General features: G+C 40.9%; 1 protein-coding gene across 2 annotated transcripts in view; it reads left to right on the forward strand.

Moving 5' to 3' along the window:
- Nucleotides 1-14077, forward strand: part of DSCAML1 (DS cell adhesion molecule like 1) — a 197599-nt gene extending 183522 nt beyond the window's left edge. The window contains exons 26-33 of one of the 2 annotated variants that reach the window (XM_075189928.1): nt 75-362; nt 4168-4323; nt 5315-5345; nt 5649-5767; nt 6006-6161; nt 9724-9918; nt 10299-10607; nt 13145-14077. In XM_075189928.1, coding sequence (XP_075046029.1) covers nt 75-362; nt 4168-4323; nt 5315-5345; nt 5649-5767; nt 6006-6161; nt 9724-9918; nt 10299-10607; nt 13145-13593 — 1703 coding nt within the window. In that variant the 3' untranslated portion in view covers nt 13594-14077. The remainder of the gene's footprint in view (nt 1-74; nt 363-4167; nt 4324-5314; nt 5346-5648; nt 5768-6005; nt 6162-9723; nt 9919-10298; nt 10608-13144) is intronic. The other variant, XM_075189929.1, reaches the window with a different exon arrangement.
- The last annotated feature ends 5080 nt before the right edge of the window (nt 14078-19157 follow it).

Raw genomic sequence — 19157 nt, forward strand, 5'->3', positions numbered from 1 at the left:
TCTCTTCTCTGCTCTATCATAACAGTAGTAATCCTTAGTCTTCCCTAGTTAATATATCTTGTCATATTTCACAGAGCCCTCTTTTAACAAAGACCAGCCACTTTTTACTCATGTGAACTCCACCCATGCCCGGCTGAACCTCCATGGTTGGAACAGTGGAGGATGTCCCATCACTTCTGTGATTCTAGAGTACCGCCCACGGAACAGTTGGCAATGGCAAAGCCTCCGTGCTAATGTTACAAGTGACGTCTTCCTGACAGACCTTCGAGAGGCCACCTGGTATGAGTTGAAGATGAGAGCCTGTAACAGTGCCGGATGTGGGAATGAGACCTCACAGTTTGCCACACTGGACTACGATGGGAGTAAGCATTAGCCATACAAGTTTGGATGCCATATTGTTACTGTAAACTTAGATATGTACTGTAGGTTTACATAGTCTGTCCCATGTACTATTTGATTAATTTTTGGTTCAGTAGTCACCACCAATGAATAGGCTAATACATAGTGTGACAACACTCCTGAAAGCAGTAGTGGCAATGACACGCAGTCTTAATCTTCTAAGACTAAGGGGTATATTTACTAAACTGCGGGTTTGAAAAAGTGGAGATGTTGCCTATAGCAACCAATAAGATTCTAGCTATCATTTTGTAGAGTGTACTAAATAAATGACAGATAGAATCTGATTGGTTGCTATAAGCAACATCTCCACTTTTTCAAAACCGCAGTTTAGTAAATCTAGCCCTAAGAGAGTATCCAGTTAACACAGGTATGTGCAGAGGACATACTGATCTATTATTCTTTTTTCTATGTCTGTTTACTATACATGTCCAGTGTCGGACTGGGGCATAAAGGGCCCACCAAGGAAACCAATGACTGGGGCCCACCTTATACCATGTAGCGCTGCAAAGGGGGTGTTGGGGGGCCTAGTGCACTTAAGACAGAGGGTTATCATTTTAGACAGATACACAGGCATAACTGTGTGTACTACACTTAGGTGCACGTAGCTCTGCCTTCATGAGCAGTAGAGTGTGAAGCAGGACATACCTCCCAACTGTCTTTGTAGTTGGACTAAATCCTGACTAAGCGCGTCAGCAACCCAAATTCGGGACTGCTCCACCGGATTCAGGACAGTTGGCAGAATGTCCTGCTCTCTCCTCCCTGTCTTGTCAATTTCACCACCTGTGGCTGCTGCTTTCTTTAGATCAAATGCTGCTTGTCTGGGTCCTTGGAAGCCCTATTGTAAAAAAAAATGGGCACACGAAAATTAGAAAACTCCAACCATTCCCGACATTAAATCAATAGCGCCCACATTTAATAATTAGGCCTCTCTCTAGCCACAACATTAAAATGTTAGTACTTACGTTTGATAAATAGATCTATTTCCCTCCAAGCAAACCCAACATTAAATTCATAGTATTCCCATTTAATATATAAACCTAATACCCTCCCTCTAAACAGCCCCAGCAATAAATTAAAAGCATTTACTTTTAATACAACCCTTTCCCACGACCATCCCCGGCATTAAATAATTAATATTCACATTTAATAAATAGCCCTCCTCCCCAACCTCAGCCCCACATTAAATTATAGACCCAAACCACCCCAGCATTAAAGGTCCTGTCACCCCATCTTAATTTAATAGGCCCCACCAATAAAATAAATTGCTATCACCCCACAAATAAAATAGCATCCATTAAATAATGAGCCCCCACCTAAACTCCACCATTAAATTAATAGCCTACCTCCCACCCATGTACTATTATGATAGCCCCCCCCCTCACATATTATAGACCCCCTCCCTATAGTTTTCTCTGTGCAGCCCCTCCTCCTTATAGTTTAACAAAGGCAGCCTCCACCTCTATAGTTTAATATAGGCAGCCCCCCCATCCCTCCCTCCATCCCTATAGATTAGTATAGGCAGCTCCCCCATCCCTATAGATTAGTATAGGTAGCCCCCCCCATTCCTATAGTTTAGTATAGGCAGTCCTCCCCCCCATCCCTGTCTCCGTATAGTTTAGTATAGCTGCTTGTTGGACGTTCTTGGGCGCCCTGAAGCCTTCTTCACAACTATTGAACCTCTCTCCTTGAAGTTCTTGATGATCCAATAAATGGTTAATTTAAGTACAATCTTACTATCAGCAATATCCTTGCCTGTGAAGCTCTTTTTGTGCAAAGACTGCACATGTTTCCTTGCAGGTAACCATGGTTAACAGTGGAAGAACAATGATTTCAAGCACCACCCTCCTTTTAAAGCTTCCAGTCTGTTATTCTAACTCAATCAGCATGACAGAGTGATATCCTGCCTTGTCCTCGACAACACTCTCCTTGACAACACTCTCACCTGTGTTAACAAGAGAATCACTGACCTGATGTCAGCTGGTCCTTTTGTAGCAGGGCTGAAATGCAGTGGAAATGTTGTTTTTGGGATAAAGTTCATTGTCATGACAAAGTAGAACTTTGAAATTAATTGCAATTCATCTGATCACTCTTCATGACATTCTGGAGTATATGCAAATTGCCATCATAAAAACTGAGGCAGCAGACTTTGTGAAAAATAATATTTGTGTCATTCTCAAAACTTTTGGCCATGACTGTAGTATATCCCCCCCCACTCCATCCCTATAGTTTAGTATAGGCACCCCTCCCCCGCTCACTTTCCTTTAGTGATTGGCTGCCTGTTACTGTCCACTGGCCACCAGTGGTTTTCATTACATTAAGTGGGACATGTTGTTGGACCATGTATAAGTGTGCAGTTTGAATTTTGTAGACTTAGGGTAACCAACAAGTGTAACTTTGTTGCATACCATACACGGTTTGTGTTGGTAGACAGAGGACATTTTGGACACTGGTGTTGTTACATAGTGTGAAAAGCACACCAAACAAATGCTGCTGACTCAGGTTTGCTGAACCACTTTGCTGTCATTTTATTCAGAGGTGCCAGGATGGTACAGACAGCAACTCTTGTAGTTCCAGCAATTCAAACAAAAGTATTTACAATTCCATATGACCCTGCTGCTAGCTAGACACAGTCCCCTCACTAGTCATCGGCCACTGTTTAGCATCGGTCACCCTGCCAACAACACAAAGAAGCAATTTATGCTTCCTCCCAAGCACTAACTAGCTGAACACTTTGATAATTACACCCATGAGCTCCATATGTAACACTGTGATCTGTGTGTAGAGAATTGTGGAGTTTGAACCCTGTCTCCACCATGAGTCTGCAGACTGCCAGAGGAATTATTAGTCTCTCCATTAAAGGTCTGTGGAAAATTACCCCTTTTTCCACAATACATTTTGGGTATTCTTGGATTTGGTTATTGAAGTAGTCATAATTGTCTCTGGTTAGTTTTTTCTTCTTTTTTTTTTTATTACTATTTCAAAATGTTATACCTTCTTATTCACTTGTTCATAAAGGGCATCAAAGCCTGGAAGTCTTTTATATAGATCAAGTTGTGTGATAATTTTTACCATATTCTTAGTAAATGCCTCACATAGGGTTGTGGATTTCTGTTTCAGTCTTTCCGTCACTCATTTACATCAGGCATTAATAAATATATTCTAATCATCAGTGAATTCTTTATCATTGGGTAATTCTGGCATAATTGAGATCCTCAGATCACAAGAGGCAACTTTATCCCAAGAAAACATTTACACTGATATTTTGATGTTTAAGTTCTTAATATGTAACATGGGTCAATGTGAACATATAAACGATTCCAAGATTATTCAGAAAACGTGTTTCCACATGTGTCTCATTTGCCGTAGTTGAACAAATATCAGTCCAACCTGGTATAATGTATAAGTACATGGTTGCCTATTGTTAAGGCTTAAAATTGAACCTTCTGTTATTTTGAATAATAGTGGATGTTAAAGATTGTCGCTGTTCTAAAGTTCTTGTAAAACAGTCTAAATGATCTCTGTTTGAGAAGATGTCATGACTATGGGCAATGCTGTATGGAAGTGTATAGCCCATATTTGTGTCACTGATATTGAAGACCCAACAGAAGAGCATGTTCATGCTTCACAGTATTAAGCAGACTCAAGCCGCTGATGTAATCGTGAACACCTTGGCTATGATATATAATTTACAGATTCTGTTTAAGTTGTAAAACATTTTCTTATTTTTGTGGGGACTATTTTGATGTAAATGCCACTCTCACTCCTCAGGTACTATTCCTCCCATTAAGTCAGCACAGGATGAGGGGGAGGATGTGAAGAAGCTGTTCTCCATAGCCTGTCCTGTCATTCTGGCCACACTGGGAGTAGCACTTTTGTTTATTATACGCAAGAAGAGGAAAGAGAAGAGACTGAAGAGGCTGAGAGGTGAGGATAGGCTGAGGTTCTAACAAAGAATTTACACCCATAGTAAAGAAATCTAGGTAATGATAATGTCACTCTGATATAATGGTAGTAGTGACAGGCAGCAAAGGACTTTATATTTATTTATGTAAAAGACCATGTGGAACAATGTTTGTGGGTTCTAATTTATATTAATATGTGGATGTTTTGTTGAACATTTGTTTGAAATAATGTCTGCATTATGTACTACCCATGTATAATGTTCAGTGTGTCAAGTCTATAGGGCAGTAAAATTAGACAAAGGAAGGATTGCAGACCTGTCAAGAAATGAGGCCACTGCCCCGATCTACCCAAACCACACAACAACATGCCCCCTTTATCCTCACAAGCTGCGCCCATGTTATGTGATCAATGCCTTTTTTATGTTTATCAAGCCTCCCTTGGGCTCCTAAGGTTGCCAAGTATGGGACTAGCCCCTTAGAACAGTATTAATACCTATTTTATAGGCCCCATTAAAGAAAATTCCATCCAAATCTATTTATCCACTATCCCCCTTCTCCTCCGCCTTGCAGATCTGTGGGACTCCTATGCCAGGGATACCCACAGGTTGGCAGAGCTCACCCTTGCCCATACTCCAGTCTGCTTTTCGCTATTGTAAGAGCCTAGGAGATTTTCATCCCAAGCAGTGCTGTGTTAGTTTCCTACACAGGTGGTCACTGCAAAGACATGCCTCATCTATAGTAGGTCTCTGGTAGGGGGGACATCTCCCAAACTGCGGGGGTCTCTGTTGTAGGACCTTTCACATTTATGTTAGTGGAGGAAGGAGGCCATGTTAGATAAAAAAAAAGTATTTATACTTTTATATTTTATGTATATATGTATGTATGGACTGTGTATATTTGACTTATATGTAGACTGAGGCCTCTATATCAGGTACAACGTGACTAAGACATTGCTTTAGTGCTACAGTTTTGTGGTGTATGCAATGACACTTATTGACTCATCTCTTCTATAGATGCAAAAAGTCTGGCAGAGATGCTAATCAGGTAAGTAGAACACTTATACCATCAACAGCTAAACATTACTGTACATTCACTCTCATCATTCCATGTTTAAACAAGTAGTTTAAACTCCAATAAACTCTGTGAAAGGTTATCTGTGCTGATGAACATATGACGTCAAGATAAGTGGTTTTGTCCGCTAATTATGACCCTTGCTGTGTTTTTATCCTGTCACCTAATACGTGGGGGATATGCATGACATATGTAACTAAAGAGGCCCAAATAGATCATTGTGTGCTTAGTCTTGGTTACCCTCTGACCTCTTTATTTTTCCCTTTTTGGTACCAGCAAAAATAACCGCAGTTTTGATACACCTGTGAAAGGACCGCCTGCTGGACCTAGGCTACATATTGATATTCCGAGGGTACAGCTTCTTATTGAAGATAAAGAGGGTGTCAAACAGCTTGGTAAGAATATGCTCTGAGTTGGTAACATTTCACTGCCATCAAAGAGGACATCGCCTCCTAGACCATTGTTACACAGACATTAGACCCCTGCCATATGATGCACGTTCCATTCAGTTGTATACAATATATGATTGTTTCTACAATAAAATTAAATTAATTTATGAATATTGTTCTATGATGGCTAATAGGCTTATGACATTATAATAACATTTATATATATATATATATATCTTTTGAGCAGGTGATGATAAAGCTACACTGCCAATAACGGATCCTGAGTTTAGCCCTACTGTAAACCCTCAAAGCTTTTGCACTGGAGTCTCCTTGCACCACCCTGCATTGATACAAAATACCGGACCCCTCATCGACATGTCAGACATTAGACCAGGAACAAGTATGTGGTTTATTATCTTTACAAATTGTATTGAGCCAATACTACTTGCGTGATCTGTTTTATCAAGCAGCTAGCTGTAAAAAGGAATAGATATATAGTGAACATCATTGCTAGCCTTAATAAGGGATGAAGATTGTACTAAAGCTGGATGATCCTGTACGCTGCTTGAATTAGTGGGGCTATATAAATAGCTGATGATGCTGCTGGTGATGATGATATGTGACATTGATGGGGAAAAACAAAGGGTGCTTCCCAATGCAGCATCATGTAAGTAGGTAAGTATGGCATGGTAATAGTATTCCAGTAGCAGGTAGTGAAATTCAATTTAATATTATGAGAATCCAATGCAGATCATAGAAGTGCTCCTTATAATTGGAAGGTACAGATGGCAGTCATAGATAGACTCATAGGGAGAGAGTATAGAAAATGAATATACAGGTGCCGGCATGGCGTCTGATCTAATAGCATTTGGTGAACAGAAACAATTCAACAATTAAATGCTGTCAAGCTTCAAAGTAAATCACAGTTATGGAGTCCAGGATGTGATGAAGGATAAGGTGTTTATTGCTTAGAAAATACAAATAAATAGTACGAAACAATATAGTTGAAACTGCACAGGGATTTCTTATAAGGCCAAATTCTGGTTGCACGGAATACCGCAGACACAGGTAGCAAGGTAAGTGGAGAGAGATCCGAAGAAGTGGTATTAGCAGAAAAATGTGAGGATCTGAGGGCACAGGAGCAGTAGAAGAACAACCCATAGGAAGGGCAACAAAACAACAATGACCAGCACAGGAGAGGGAGAGAGGCAGGTATAAATAGGGAACACCCAGGTACAGGAGATAATTAGTGACACAGGTAAACCACTAGTAATAAAAAAGGAAACGCACAATAGCAGCACCTCTGGTGAACAGAGGTACTGCCAGTTAAACATAATAAAACAAGTCCAAGCTCCTGGAGGCAGGAGCTGCCAATAAGCACTAAGCAGCATGCAATCCAGAGGGCTGCAGACAGATCCTGACAAATGCTCACATTTAGTGATGGCTGTTTCAGGTACATACAAAAAAACATCATAGTAGCTTTTTTTTTTATTATTGCCTGTGTCAGTGAAGAGTATTGGTAAAGTTGAAATCAAAATTCTTAGAAATGACAGGTTAAATACAGTTTGCAGTAAACAATGCTTTGTTGAAGAATAGATTATTTGTGTTTCAGAGCACCGGGCAACTTTATCAGGAAGAGAATAGTAACATACACAACAATCATGTATCTATAGACACACTGATGAGGAAAGGGAAGTACACAGCGAGCTGGTGTGCAATTGGGGGTCACAGATCCCAAAACTAATGATATCAATGTTACAAGTGAAGATATATAATGCATGGATATTAATACATTTGTGAGATTAAAAGAAACTAAAAATAGAATGGGAATAACAGTGGGGGTTACAGTGTCAGCATGTTCGCTAACCTAGATTGGCGGTAACTGGTCCAACTCACACCAGTTCTGGTGTCCTTCTTTCACCCATTAGAAAACATTTCATATCTAAACTCCATCACAAGTCATATATACAATGAATTCATTGGTTTGATTGAAAGACTTATTCTATCTTATAAATTAACAAAACAAATGGAGATCACTGTACATTATCCTGGTAGTTACAGAAATCATCCAGATTTCAGTGAGCTAAAAACTCAAATAAAGTCAGAAAACTAGAAAAAGAGATGATTGAAAAGCAAATAAAAAAAAGTCAATTATGGGCGCTATAAGTATCAATGTATTCCAATTGTCCACTGAGACACCAAACAAACTAGCAAAGATCAAATTCACAGGAAACATCCAAACCAACCTAGTAGCACACAATGGGTTTCTAGTCTACACAACCTCTGGTTACTCATACAAATATCCAGACAATATCCGAGATTAAACACTTCTAAATCAGAAAAGCATCACCAACAGCACCACAGCTCAACTGTACTCCAACACCAATAGACGTTACCTACCATGGCTCACGTACCAGAAATACAGATAAACCTGAAACACCTATAATCACTATTAAATCTTCCAAAGCAATGAAGATCACCCTTACAACTATCACCAACATAACCCATTTCCCAAAACCCCAAATAATATATCAGAGAATCTGATAAAAATGCTTATCCCCAACAAATTGAAAGTTTTCCCAATGTCTGAACAGACCCTATTTCTTTTTCCAGTATTGAAGAGAGGATATAAATGTGATAAGCTATCTCAACCATAACATAATTTCACACAAGTGTACAACGTTCAAACCCACGACAAGAGGGAAAACTTTTGAGTTACATTTAGCTTTGTTGCAGTATATTGGTTGTACTGTCGAATAATCATACAGAGTAATTTTCGGCATAGCAACGTTTTTCAGACATTGTAGCTCATGGATGTGACATTGATTTCCTAACACTGACCCCTTTCTGACTTATGTGACCGTTCCCCGTAGACTTTGAATATTCTAACTTTGCTACCAATTTTGCTACAAACATTACACCCCAAAGTTCTCAATGGATCAAGAATCTAATCATCATTAAGTTTATGTCCTTGCTTACATTTATAAGCTTTTAGTGAATTTTTAAAACCCAATCTTACAAATACTGTATATAGTTAGTGTATGCTGTATTTATGCACCTTCAGTATCTACATTACCATTTTTATATACATGTACAATTGCTTTACGCTTTCCTGTTGAAGTGTATTCTAAATATTGTACATTTTATTTTATTTATTTCACTGTCATTTATTCTGACTCTCAGCTTTTCTCAGGTGGAATGGACTGGACTTCAGCCATACTCTCTTCTTTATGGTTGCTCTTATTATTCCTAGTTCTTGGACCAATATACCACAGATCCCAGGAAGCGAAGAGCCAGCCACCATACCTGGCACTGCTTATCCAATTATATTATAGATTTATTTTAAACATATATATTTATTACCATCCTTGCATTCATTTAGAGGTTATTATTCAAGAACACTATATTTTATTACGTTTCAGTTGTCATTCATAGGAAGGTTGATTTCACCTTCATCGAGTGCACTGACAGACAGTACTAAAAGCACTTCAGTGTTTTCCTTTATATACACCAGAAACCGCCATCACTAAAGCATTCAATTGTTCTATTCAGTAAATCCTATTGAGACTCACTGCACTATGTTGGTGCCTTTGTATTTGTTCTTCTATGGTATCTCCCTATCAACCTGTATGTGAAATGACATGACAGTCTATGTAAAATATTAATTGTCCTGCATCTAGTAAGTAAACTTACCACATATTACAATGTAGTTTGTACCAACAGCAAAGGTGTTTCCAGCACAATAGAACAGTTGTGGTGGGCAGTTATTTAAAGAAAGGGAGACGTAATCTTCTGTATGCTCAGAAATTCAGGAGCGACATGACCATTTTCACTGTCATGGCAATATCCAGTTGGGAAGGAGCTTAGGTTATGAAAGAACTGTTGTCTATGTTGTTGTTCTTTTGACTTTCAATTTTTTATTCCTGTCAAACACCAAATTCACTGAATCACTTTCACTCTAGATCCGGTTTCTCGAAAAAGTGTGAAATCTGCTCACAGCTCCAGGAACAGATACTCAAGTCAGTGGACACTCACCAAGTGCCAGAGCTCCACCCCAGCAAGAACTCTAACTTCTGATTGGAGGACTGTGGGCTCTCAACATGGCATTACCGTGACTGAGAGCGATAGTTATAGTGCCAGTCTGTCTCAGGACACAGGTACATCCATTCCTCACTACACTCGTTATATATAAGATAATGATCCATAATAGGTATATCTTATTTGAGAATATAGATGCACCATCTCTGTTTATGAAATTTGCTAAACACTTTGTTTTGATGTTGTAAGTCGTTTACAGGAACCTCTTCCGTTTAAATTTGTTAACCTAGGTGCATCAGACTAGACTTTCAATAGCCTTACATTTGTGCATGTCAATGTATTTACCTTCTTTATGTATGCACAGCTGATATCTCCGGTATAATATTGAATTTGTGTTACGGTCTATCTCCAATATATGTTTTTTTTTCATGTTATGTTTTTATGTTATGTTATTTTTATTTTATGTACATGTATGGTGAAGATATTCCTTTCCCTGCAGATAAAGGCCGGAACAGCATGGTGTCCACAGAGAGTGCCTCATCCACATATGAAGAGCTGGCGCGTGCCTACGAGCATGCCAAGCTAGAAGAGCAACTACAGCATGCCAAGTTTGAGATCACAGAGTGCTTTATCTCAGACAGCTCCTCTGATCAGATGACAACAGGAACCAATGACAACGGGGACAGCATGACCTCCATGAGCACCCCCTCTGAGCCAGGCATCTGCCGCTTTACTGCATCCCCACCAAAACCACAGGACAGTGATCCAAACAAGAATGTGGCTGTGCCCATCCCCCACCGAGCAAAAAGTAAGCAGTATTGTGTTATTGAACATGTAGATATACTGTTATTAATATGACAACTCTATTCTGTATGATCCATGCGTAGTGTCCAGACAACATAATAGCTTTAAGGTAAATGTATCATCCAGTTCTTAGAAAATGCCATTTCATCAGTGTTATTCAATACCCCATGTTTGGCACAAGCATTAAACAATATACATTTTTGTAACACTTTGATGTAATTTTGCAATACCTGTATCTACTTTGTATCTTTAACTAACTGAGTTTTAAAGGGCGAGTCCATACTTACACCTAAATGTCAGCAGGGTGTACAGCACTGAGGGCAGCATGAAGTAGCTGCAGCCTTCAAAGAGAAAGGAGGACATGCAAAATGCACTCTCTCCTCCTCCTGCAGGTATGCTGTGTGACCAGGGCCGCCAAGAGGAATCTGGGGCCCCGGTACAGCATCTTTCTGGGCCCCCTTCCCATTTCCACACATAGGAGAAGTGATGTGTGCTGCCATGCAGTGGCGGCGCCAAAGATGGCACAGCCACACAGTGATGGGGGCGTAGCCAACATGGGGTGTGGCTACGCCTCTTTAGACAAGACATATTATCTATTAAAACCTACCTGTTATTGCAGCTTTTACAACCTGGTACTGGATTCTTGTATGGATCCTGGAATGTTGGGACCTGTTTGGAAAATGTATAGGTACATGAAATATGGAAACCAGAGCAATAAGTGACCAAAGGAAAAATAGAGAATAACCTCCAAACAATACACTGCACCCTTGTGACCGCCACACAATACATAAAGCACTTTGTGACCGCCAAACAATACAGAGGGCAATCATGTGACTGCCACACAATACAGAGGGCACTCTTGTGAACGCCACACAATACAGAGGGCACCCTTGTGACTGCCACACAATACAGAGGGCAACCTCGTGTCCGCCACACAATACAGGGGGCGCCTTGTGTACCACCAACTTAAGTACTTAAAACCTGATCCAGATAAAAGTACGTCAATAGGTCAGGAGATTGCGTGAAAAAATAATTTGACATGTTGCAAGTATATTGCTTTTCTGTAAAGAAAGTCTCTGAATATCAACAGGATTCTCAGCAGAATGAGGCATTGGAAGGATTTGTTTTCTTGTCTTTTTTTATCTGGATTTGTACGCAATACCATATACCTACATACACACACACACACACAATACTATATATATATATATATATATATATATATATATATATATATATATATATTTATATTTATACATACGCACACACACACACTGTCATAGTTGTGTGGTATCTGTCGTCTTCTAGTGGTATTCCCTTGTCTTACAACATTTCTGTGCACAAACACAGTAGAAACACCAAAACATATGTATAAGCGCATAGGCACCTCCATACAACTTGATAGTGTGTGAAATAAAACAAAGCCGTCTTCTGCGGGCCTTCTCAGATTCAAAATAAACGTGTATTGCACAGAGACATGTTTGGTATAATTGCGGTCAGAAATCTAAGAAGTGATAGATCTTATCCTATTCTTTCCCTGTTGCACTTTTCCAAACAACATTCGGGACTCCTGCTTGTCAAATGCGTCCAAATGATAAAGGGTCCTGTAGATTAAATGTTTGCTGGTGCTCTCCTGTTGTCTGGATGACTTTTGGAGCGCAGATGGAACGCAGGCGACTTCTGGTGATTACTGTTGCCTGTAGGGGCCAAAACATTTTCTTTGCTCTGTTGTGCTGGTCTGTATCCCACACACACACACACACACACACACACACACAATGCCATACACATACACAATGCCATATACACACACACACACACAGTGCCATATATAAGCACACAATTCCACATACATACACAATAACAGGTCCCCCCAGCCCTTTGCACTTACCTGCTGACATCAGTTGGAGACATTCTTTGTAGAGTAGAGTAGTTCTGCAATGACAGGCAGCCTGGCAGCAGTCTGATTTGTTGTCTGGCTGCCTGTCTCCATCAGATCACTGGGGCCGAACCGATTAGTCCTGCCCCTCCCGATTAGCCCTGTTCCCTCCAGCCAGGTGAATTGAAAACATTAAAGAAAAAAAACAAACAAGTTTGTGGTCTGCAGTCCAGGCCCGGGCCCGCTGGCATGCTCAGGCCCTGGTAATTTAGTAATGCGCCCCCCCCCCCCTCTCGGCGTCCGTGTGGGTGACCTCCCTGCACTGTGCAGCGTGCATAGGAGGTCATGTGACACTAACCCACTTTAATAACATCGGGAGAAGCCGGCTGTGGGGCCACGTTCTCTCTGTTGCCCACTGCTGGTGTACAGACTATATTCCCTTTTACCATATTGTTGTTTTTTATGTCAGAACCCTTTCTTACTATTAATATGGGTATTGCAAAAATGATATATATTTTGTTATTTGCATTTAAAATGATGTTTGTTATGCTTATAGCACATTATGACTATCTACAAGGCAAAAGGTAATACTGAACGGTGTCTCAGCCCTGTAGCTGCATGAAGGTATTATCCATTCTCATGTTTTTTTTCCTCTGTTGCAGGTGAATATTGCAACCTCCCGCATTACATGAAATCTGATCCCCACTTTCGCAAGCCAGACCCCCATGACTCTTGTCCGGTGGTGCCGCCACGAGAGGCATCTATGCGCAATCTATCTCGGGGCTATCACTCCCGCCATCTTACTCTAGAGCCAGGTGCTAAGCCCCCTCCTGGCCTTTCACACCCAACCCCATCTGGTGTCAATTTACCTCAGCGGACTCTTCACATGGCTGGGGCATCAGCCTCTGCCCCATCAGCACCAGCGGCTACTGCGCCTTCTGCCCCTGCCGACCCTGCTGCTGCTGCTGGACCTTTAGAAAATCGCCTGCCTGCCCAACACAACAAGATGGGGGGCTCCCGGGACTCTTTGCTGGAAATGAGCAGCTCTGGAGCTGGTCGGGCACAGAAACAAGGAGCTGGAGCTTACTCCAAATCTTACACATTGGTCTGACACCCACCCCTTGAAGCCCATCTCTCCCCACTTATTCACAGACTGCAGAGACCCTACCCCCTCCGCAGCGTCTTTGCCGTATTTCTATATTTTGAAAAACATTTAAAAAGAAAAAAAAACCACAAAGGACGAATGGAGAATTTAAACAAAAACTTGGTGATAAAAGATGCATTTTTGTATGAAAAATACTATTTTCTTCTTCAGGATAAAAAAAAAAAATAAGAAAAGAAATCTGTATTTTATATGTAGAACATAAGAGGACAGAGCAAGAGAGAGCGAGAGAGAGATAAATGCAGCATATTCTGAGTGAGTGAGTGTGATGTATGTAAGTTAATGCTACAGAATGTCTGAAGATGAAGAGTATTAACATGCCACTGGCAGATCAAGATGTATTAAAATGTACATTATCTTTAAAGTGAACCTGTCGTCCACTTATAAAGCCATATTTGGTGTCTTAAAAAAAATAAAGACTTTTTACAGATTGTTTCAGTTGCACTATTGAATTATGGTGACTACCTGGTGACAGGTGCACTTTAAGGAGGATCCATTTGGAAATTGTCATTAATGAAAGTGAATTTCTGGTGTGTCTGGGGGGCGATTCCGAATGATCATTCTATTACAATGGATATATGTATACATTTCTCTCCAGGGGAACACTCCACAAAATATTTTAATTATTACACATATACACAATCTTTTTTAAAAATTTTTTTAATGAATTAGCCATAACATCTCCCTTAGTAAAGAATTCCATTGTCTGTCTACCTATACCATGAAGAACCCTCTTTCTGATCATAGATGCTTCCTACATGAAAGAGATGATATGGGTCTAGTTAGACCCAAATTATCTCGTCCCCAGTTCTCCTAGGATTAAAGCATGATTTTACATGTTTGTCCTCACATGGTTCACCAAAATAAATAAGGTTTATAGATGAATAACAGAGATACAGTTAAACACACATACAGACACATAAAAACTCTTAAGAGAAGTCACAGAATAAAATAAGAGGTATATTTTGTAAAAGCATCTAAGGCTAGAATCACAAAAAAAGTTTTCACCTTTTATCATTTCATAGGGTAGAATTCAACGAAGTACCGCCATGTTATTACGGTAACATTAACCCGGCTTTCTGCTCGCAGCTCATGGAGCCATCTTTTCCATTGGGCATGATGGGCAGGTGCCTGGGGGCCCCAAGGACAAGGGGGCCCCATAGGCAGGGCTCTTAATTAGAATAAATAATCCTGTAAAAAAAAAAACCTGCAAAAAAAAAAAAAAAACCTTCAAGGGTCACTGAGCAAGTACATCTATCCATCTCTATCTCTATATATCTATATCTATATCTGTATCTCTATACATCTATATATATATATATATATATATATCTATATGTAGGGGCCCCGGTGCACTGCTTTGCCCGGGGGCCCATAATGTTGTTAAGATGGCCCTGGCTGCGAGCAAAAAGCCGGCGTTAAAACTACCGTAATAATAGTAATTACGCGTACTATTACCGTAATAACGGTAATAGTTTTAGCGCGGCGGTACTTAAATTGAGTCGGTACTTGAATTGAGTCCTAGCAAGACAAGAGAACCTTTGTTTTGGAGAGAACAGTTTTGCTCGACCAAAGTTATCTAAAATTTTCTGGGTAAAAATAAATTATTAACCTTTATACAGTATAGTTCTATAACTAGCAAAACCACCAATCCAGGTCAGTTCTTGGTGAATGACCTAAGAAAGCAATAATCATAGAATGAAATGGTGGAAATTGTAAATAAAAAATGTTTAGATTTTGCCATACAATGCACGCTTAAGAAAACTTGATACTGTACTTTTTCTTTACTGAAATTAAACTACATTAGACAATGCCTTTACATGACCAAGCAATGCCCATTTTCAATGATGCCATGCCCCTTGTGACATTATATATGGGGCAGTCCAAAAACTGTGACTGTTGGAAGGTATGGACACAGTTGCAAGCTAGTCTCTATGTTTTACAAAAGGGTATGGAGGCATCCTAGGCTCTCAAATGTCTTAAAACCTGCCCTGCACCTATGCATATATTTACCTATCTCTTTGACATCTATTAGTGAAATAAGAATTAAGACAAAAATGTTTGCAATTTTAAAATCACTGTTGCTTCTGAGCACTACCTTCTCTTAGCCATTAGGTGGTGCTGAAAATTATTTCTCTTTCATCTTATCTGGAGAAAACTGCTACCATGGGTTGTGAGAGTGAAGGTGGAGTTGGCACTCAACAGGTTAATGTATCAAAGCTGACAAACCCCTCCCCTCTGCAACCCCCTGTAGCCTCTCCAGTCTTAGCTAAGTGCCCAAGGGAGTTGGGCTTACTTTAATGACAGGAAGAAATTATTTCTTTTTTCTACTAATTTTAACTTAAATTTTTTCAGCAGTGTGCTCTGTTAACTATACAGAGCACACTTATTCAGACAGTGAGAGCCGGACAGCTCTCACTAACATCAGAAGTTTTATTTTATTTTTTTATTTTATTCTTTAAAAATCTACTCAGCGGTGACAAGTGGCTGACACGCTGATTCAAGACAGACATACCGGCTCTGCAAAAAACGGCAAAGAGTGCCGGTAATCGGAACATCGGCGGTCACCATATTGGAATGTACCAAGTCCCCTCCTCGGCAATGGGGGGGGCACTTGTTTGACAAGGAAAACGGCCACCAGTAATCTGTTATTAGCGACTGCTACATGATATAGATGTAGCAGATCGCCTTGTGAACAGCAGAAAACTCGAGAGGAGCAGGAAAACTGCAGTCGGAGGGTACTAAGGACAGAATTTCCCCCCTGCAGTCTGAAGCAAGTGAGCTATTCCAAGGGTGCCAAACACTACCCAGGAAAAAGAGCAGCACACATTCTCTGGGACACTGAGTTACTGACAGACCTCTCCTGTTCCATAAGACATCTTAGCCTGATTGGAACGCTAAGTGCCACTTTTCTTATATCTCTATATCATAGATAGGGGTATATTTAAACTAAATTTGTTGTTGCAATAGCATTTTTAATAAAATATAGAATGCTAATTGCAGAACACATAGCCTTAGCAAGGGATACTAATTTTTGACTCTGTCATATACTAGTTAGTATCTCTCTGTTTGATTTTTGTGATTGCCTGTATTACATTCTTTTACTGTTCCCTTAAAATAATGTCTGATAAGGGAAAGGCACCTCGGGCAAAATATTATACCTGTTCCAAGTGTAAAGATAAGTTACCAATGGGACTACAGGATCCGGGGGTGCTTTTTGTTGACTGGGGAATGCCGAGTCCACAGACTTAGGACAGGCTGGGGCTCTGTCTGTCCTCACCTCACAGGACCCTCTTACAGGAGAACCGGCTTGGTCGGCTTTCCTAGTTAGAGGACTGGATAGGTTAAACTGGTTCTTGGATGCGCCAAGACCCTTACCCAAAAATAAGCGACACGGATTCACTAACTCCCCTTCTAACCCTCTCTGATTCGGAGCGATCGCCAGAAGAGGAGGGTGAACTGATAGAAGACTCTGATTCTACACAGGCCATAGACCCAGAAGAGTCTTCCAGATATCAAGGGATTCATGACCAGGTGGTAGCAATTTGTCAGACATTAGGTATTCTGGATCTAGAAGAGACTAGAACATCAGATCAAAGTCTCTACAAAAAAGCTAGGAAACGTGCGATCCACTTTCCTCCATCAGTAGAACTGAAGTAAATAGCGGAAACATCCTGGAAATTACCAGATGGGAAATTAACTAATCCACGAAGGTATCTGGCTTTATATCCATTACAGGAGGAGGATCTCAACCCTTTGGAACAGGTTTCAAGTGTTGATTCACCGGTAGTGTGCTTAGCACACCAAACTACACTCCCTTATCCCAGGGCCAGCTACCCTGCAGTATAATACTGACCTCAAAATAGAGGGATTTTTAAAGTCCTATCTACACAGCGGCAGGTATTTCATTCAGACCTATGTTTTTATCGGCATGGGTTGCCAGGGCTATGGAAACATGGGCTGACCAATTAGCAGTGGGTCTGCAAAATTCGGAATTGCTCCCCCTTGCCCTATATATCAAGGAGGCTTCCAGATACTTATACGAGGTCGCCCAGAATGCAGCCCTCCATTTCTTCATCTATTTCTGCAACCGCAGTAGCGGCCAGGAGAACCTTATGGCTCAGATCCTGGGATGCAGACATGGAATCAAAAAAGTCTTTAGAATCACTCCCTTATTCAAGGGGAGTGTTATTCGGCCCTGAACTGGACAGCATAATTTGCCAGGCCACAGGACGCAAAAGCAGCTTCCTCCCAGTAAATGTCCCAAAACCTAGGGCACCAAGGTTTGATTTATATAGACAGTTTTTTCATGGGGGCTCCTCTGGCAGGGGCCAAACACATAGACAGAGAACTTCAGCTTCTAGAAGACAATCGTATAGAGGTAGGTGTTCCTCCTCCACGAAACGTCCATCTCCCAAGCTTATTGAAAAATAGTCAGTTTGATGGTCTCCCTCGTCTCCTCGAGGCAGTGGGTGTGGGTGGACATCTGCTACTGTTCAGAGATCAGTGGGCAGCATCCTCAGAAGATCATTGGATTCGGGGAAACATGGTGAGAGGATATATGATAGACCTATCAGGTCCGGCACCTCGTGGGTTCTTTGCAACCAGCTAACCCTGCAACCCTCAAAAGAAAGAGGCAATGCTTACATGTGTTGCCTCTCTTCTTTTCACCAAAAAAGACAGGGGTTCTACTCCAATCTCTTTTTGGTCCCAAAGCCGAACGTCTCGTTTCGATCTGTTCTAAATCTAAAACAGTTAAACTGGCACCTTCGGGTGGTCAGCTTTTGAATGGAATACCTCAGGTTCGTCATCGATGGACTGGAACTGGATCAATTCATGGTATCTATAAACATCAAAGACGTCATATACCTATCTGGAAGGCTCATCAGGCCCTTCTCAGATTCACAGTGGGACCGTCTCACTACCAATTCAGACCTCTCCCATTTAGCCTTTTGACAGCATCTAGAATGTTTACAAAAATAATGGCCATAATGGCTGCCTGTCTTCATTCCAGAGGAGTGCAAATAGTTCCCTTTCTGGACGATCTGCTCATAAAAGCCTCCTCAGCTCTCCTGTTGAATTAACACCTGGTCCTTACTATCAGGATCCTGTAGACGTACGGATGGCTCATAAATCGAGAAAATTCACAATTGATTCTGTGTCAGAAAATGGCCTTTCTGGGACTAATCATGGACACCAATGAACAAAAGATTTTCCGTCCGGAGGACAAATCTCAATCCCTGAGGAACCTGACGGCTCGGGTCATGACCTGCCGCAGATCGTCGGTCCACTTGTGCATGTGTCTACTAGGAAAGATGGTATCGACTTCAAGACCATTCCTTACGGTCAGCTGCACTCCTGCTGCTTCCAATGGGACCTCTTAAGGAAGTGCTTATTACCCCATCTGAGATTAGAGTGAAACTGATACATTTGTCACCAGAGGTGAAGGCTTCCCTCAGATGGTGGATGGTCTAGGACAATCTGATAGTGGGAAAGTCCTTTGCCCATTGTCT

This window comes from Mixophyes fleayi, chromosome 11 (genome assembly GCF_038048845.1).
Source record: "Mixophyes fleayi isolate aMixFle1 chromosome 11, aMixFle1.hap1, whole genome shotgun sequence".
Taxonomy (NCBI): Eukaryota; Metazoa; Chordata; class Amphibia; order Anura; family Limnodynastidae; genus Mixophyes; species Mixophyes fleayi.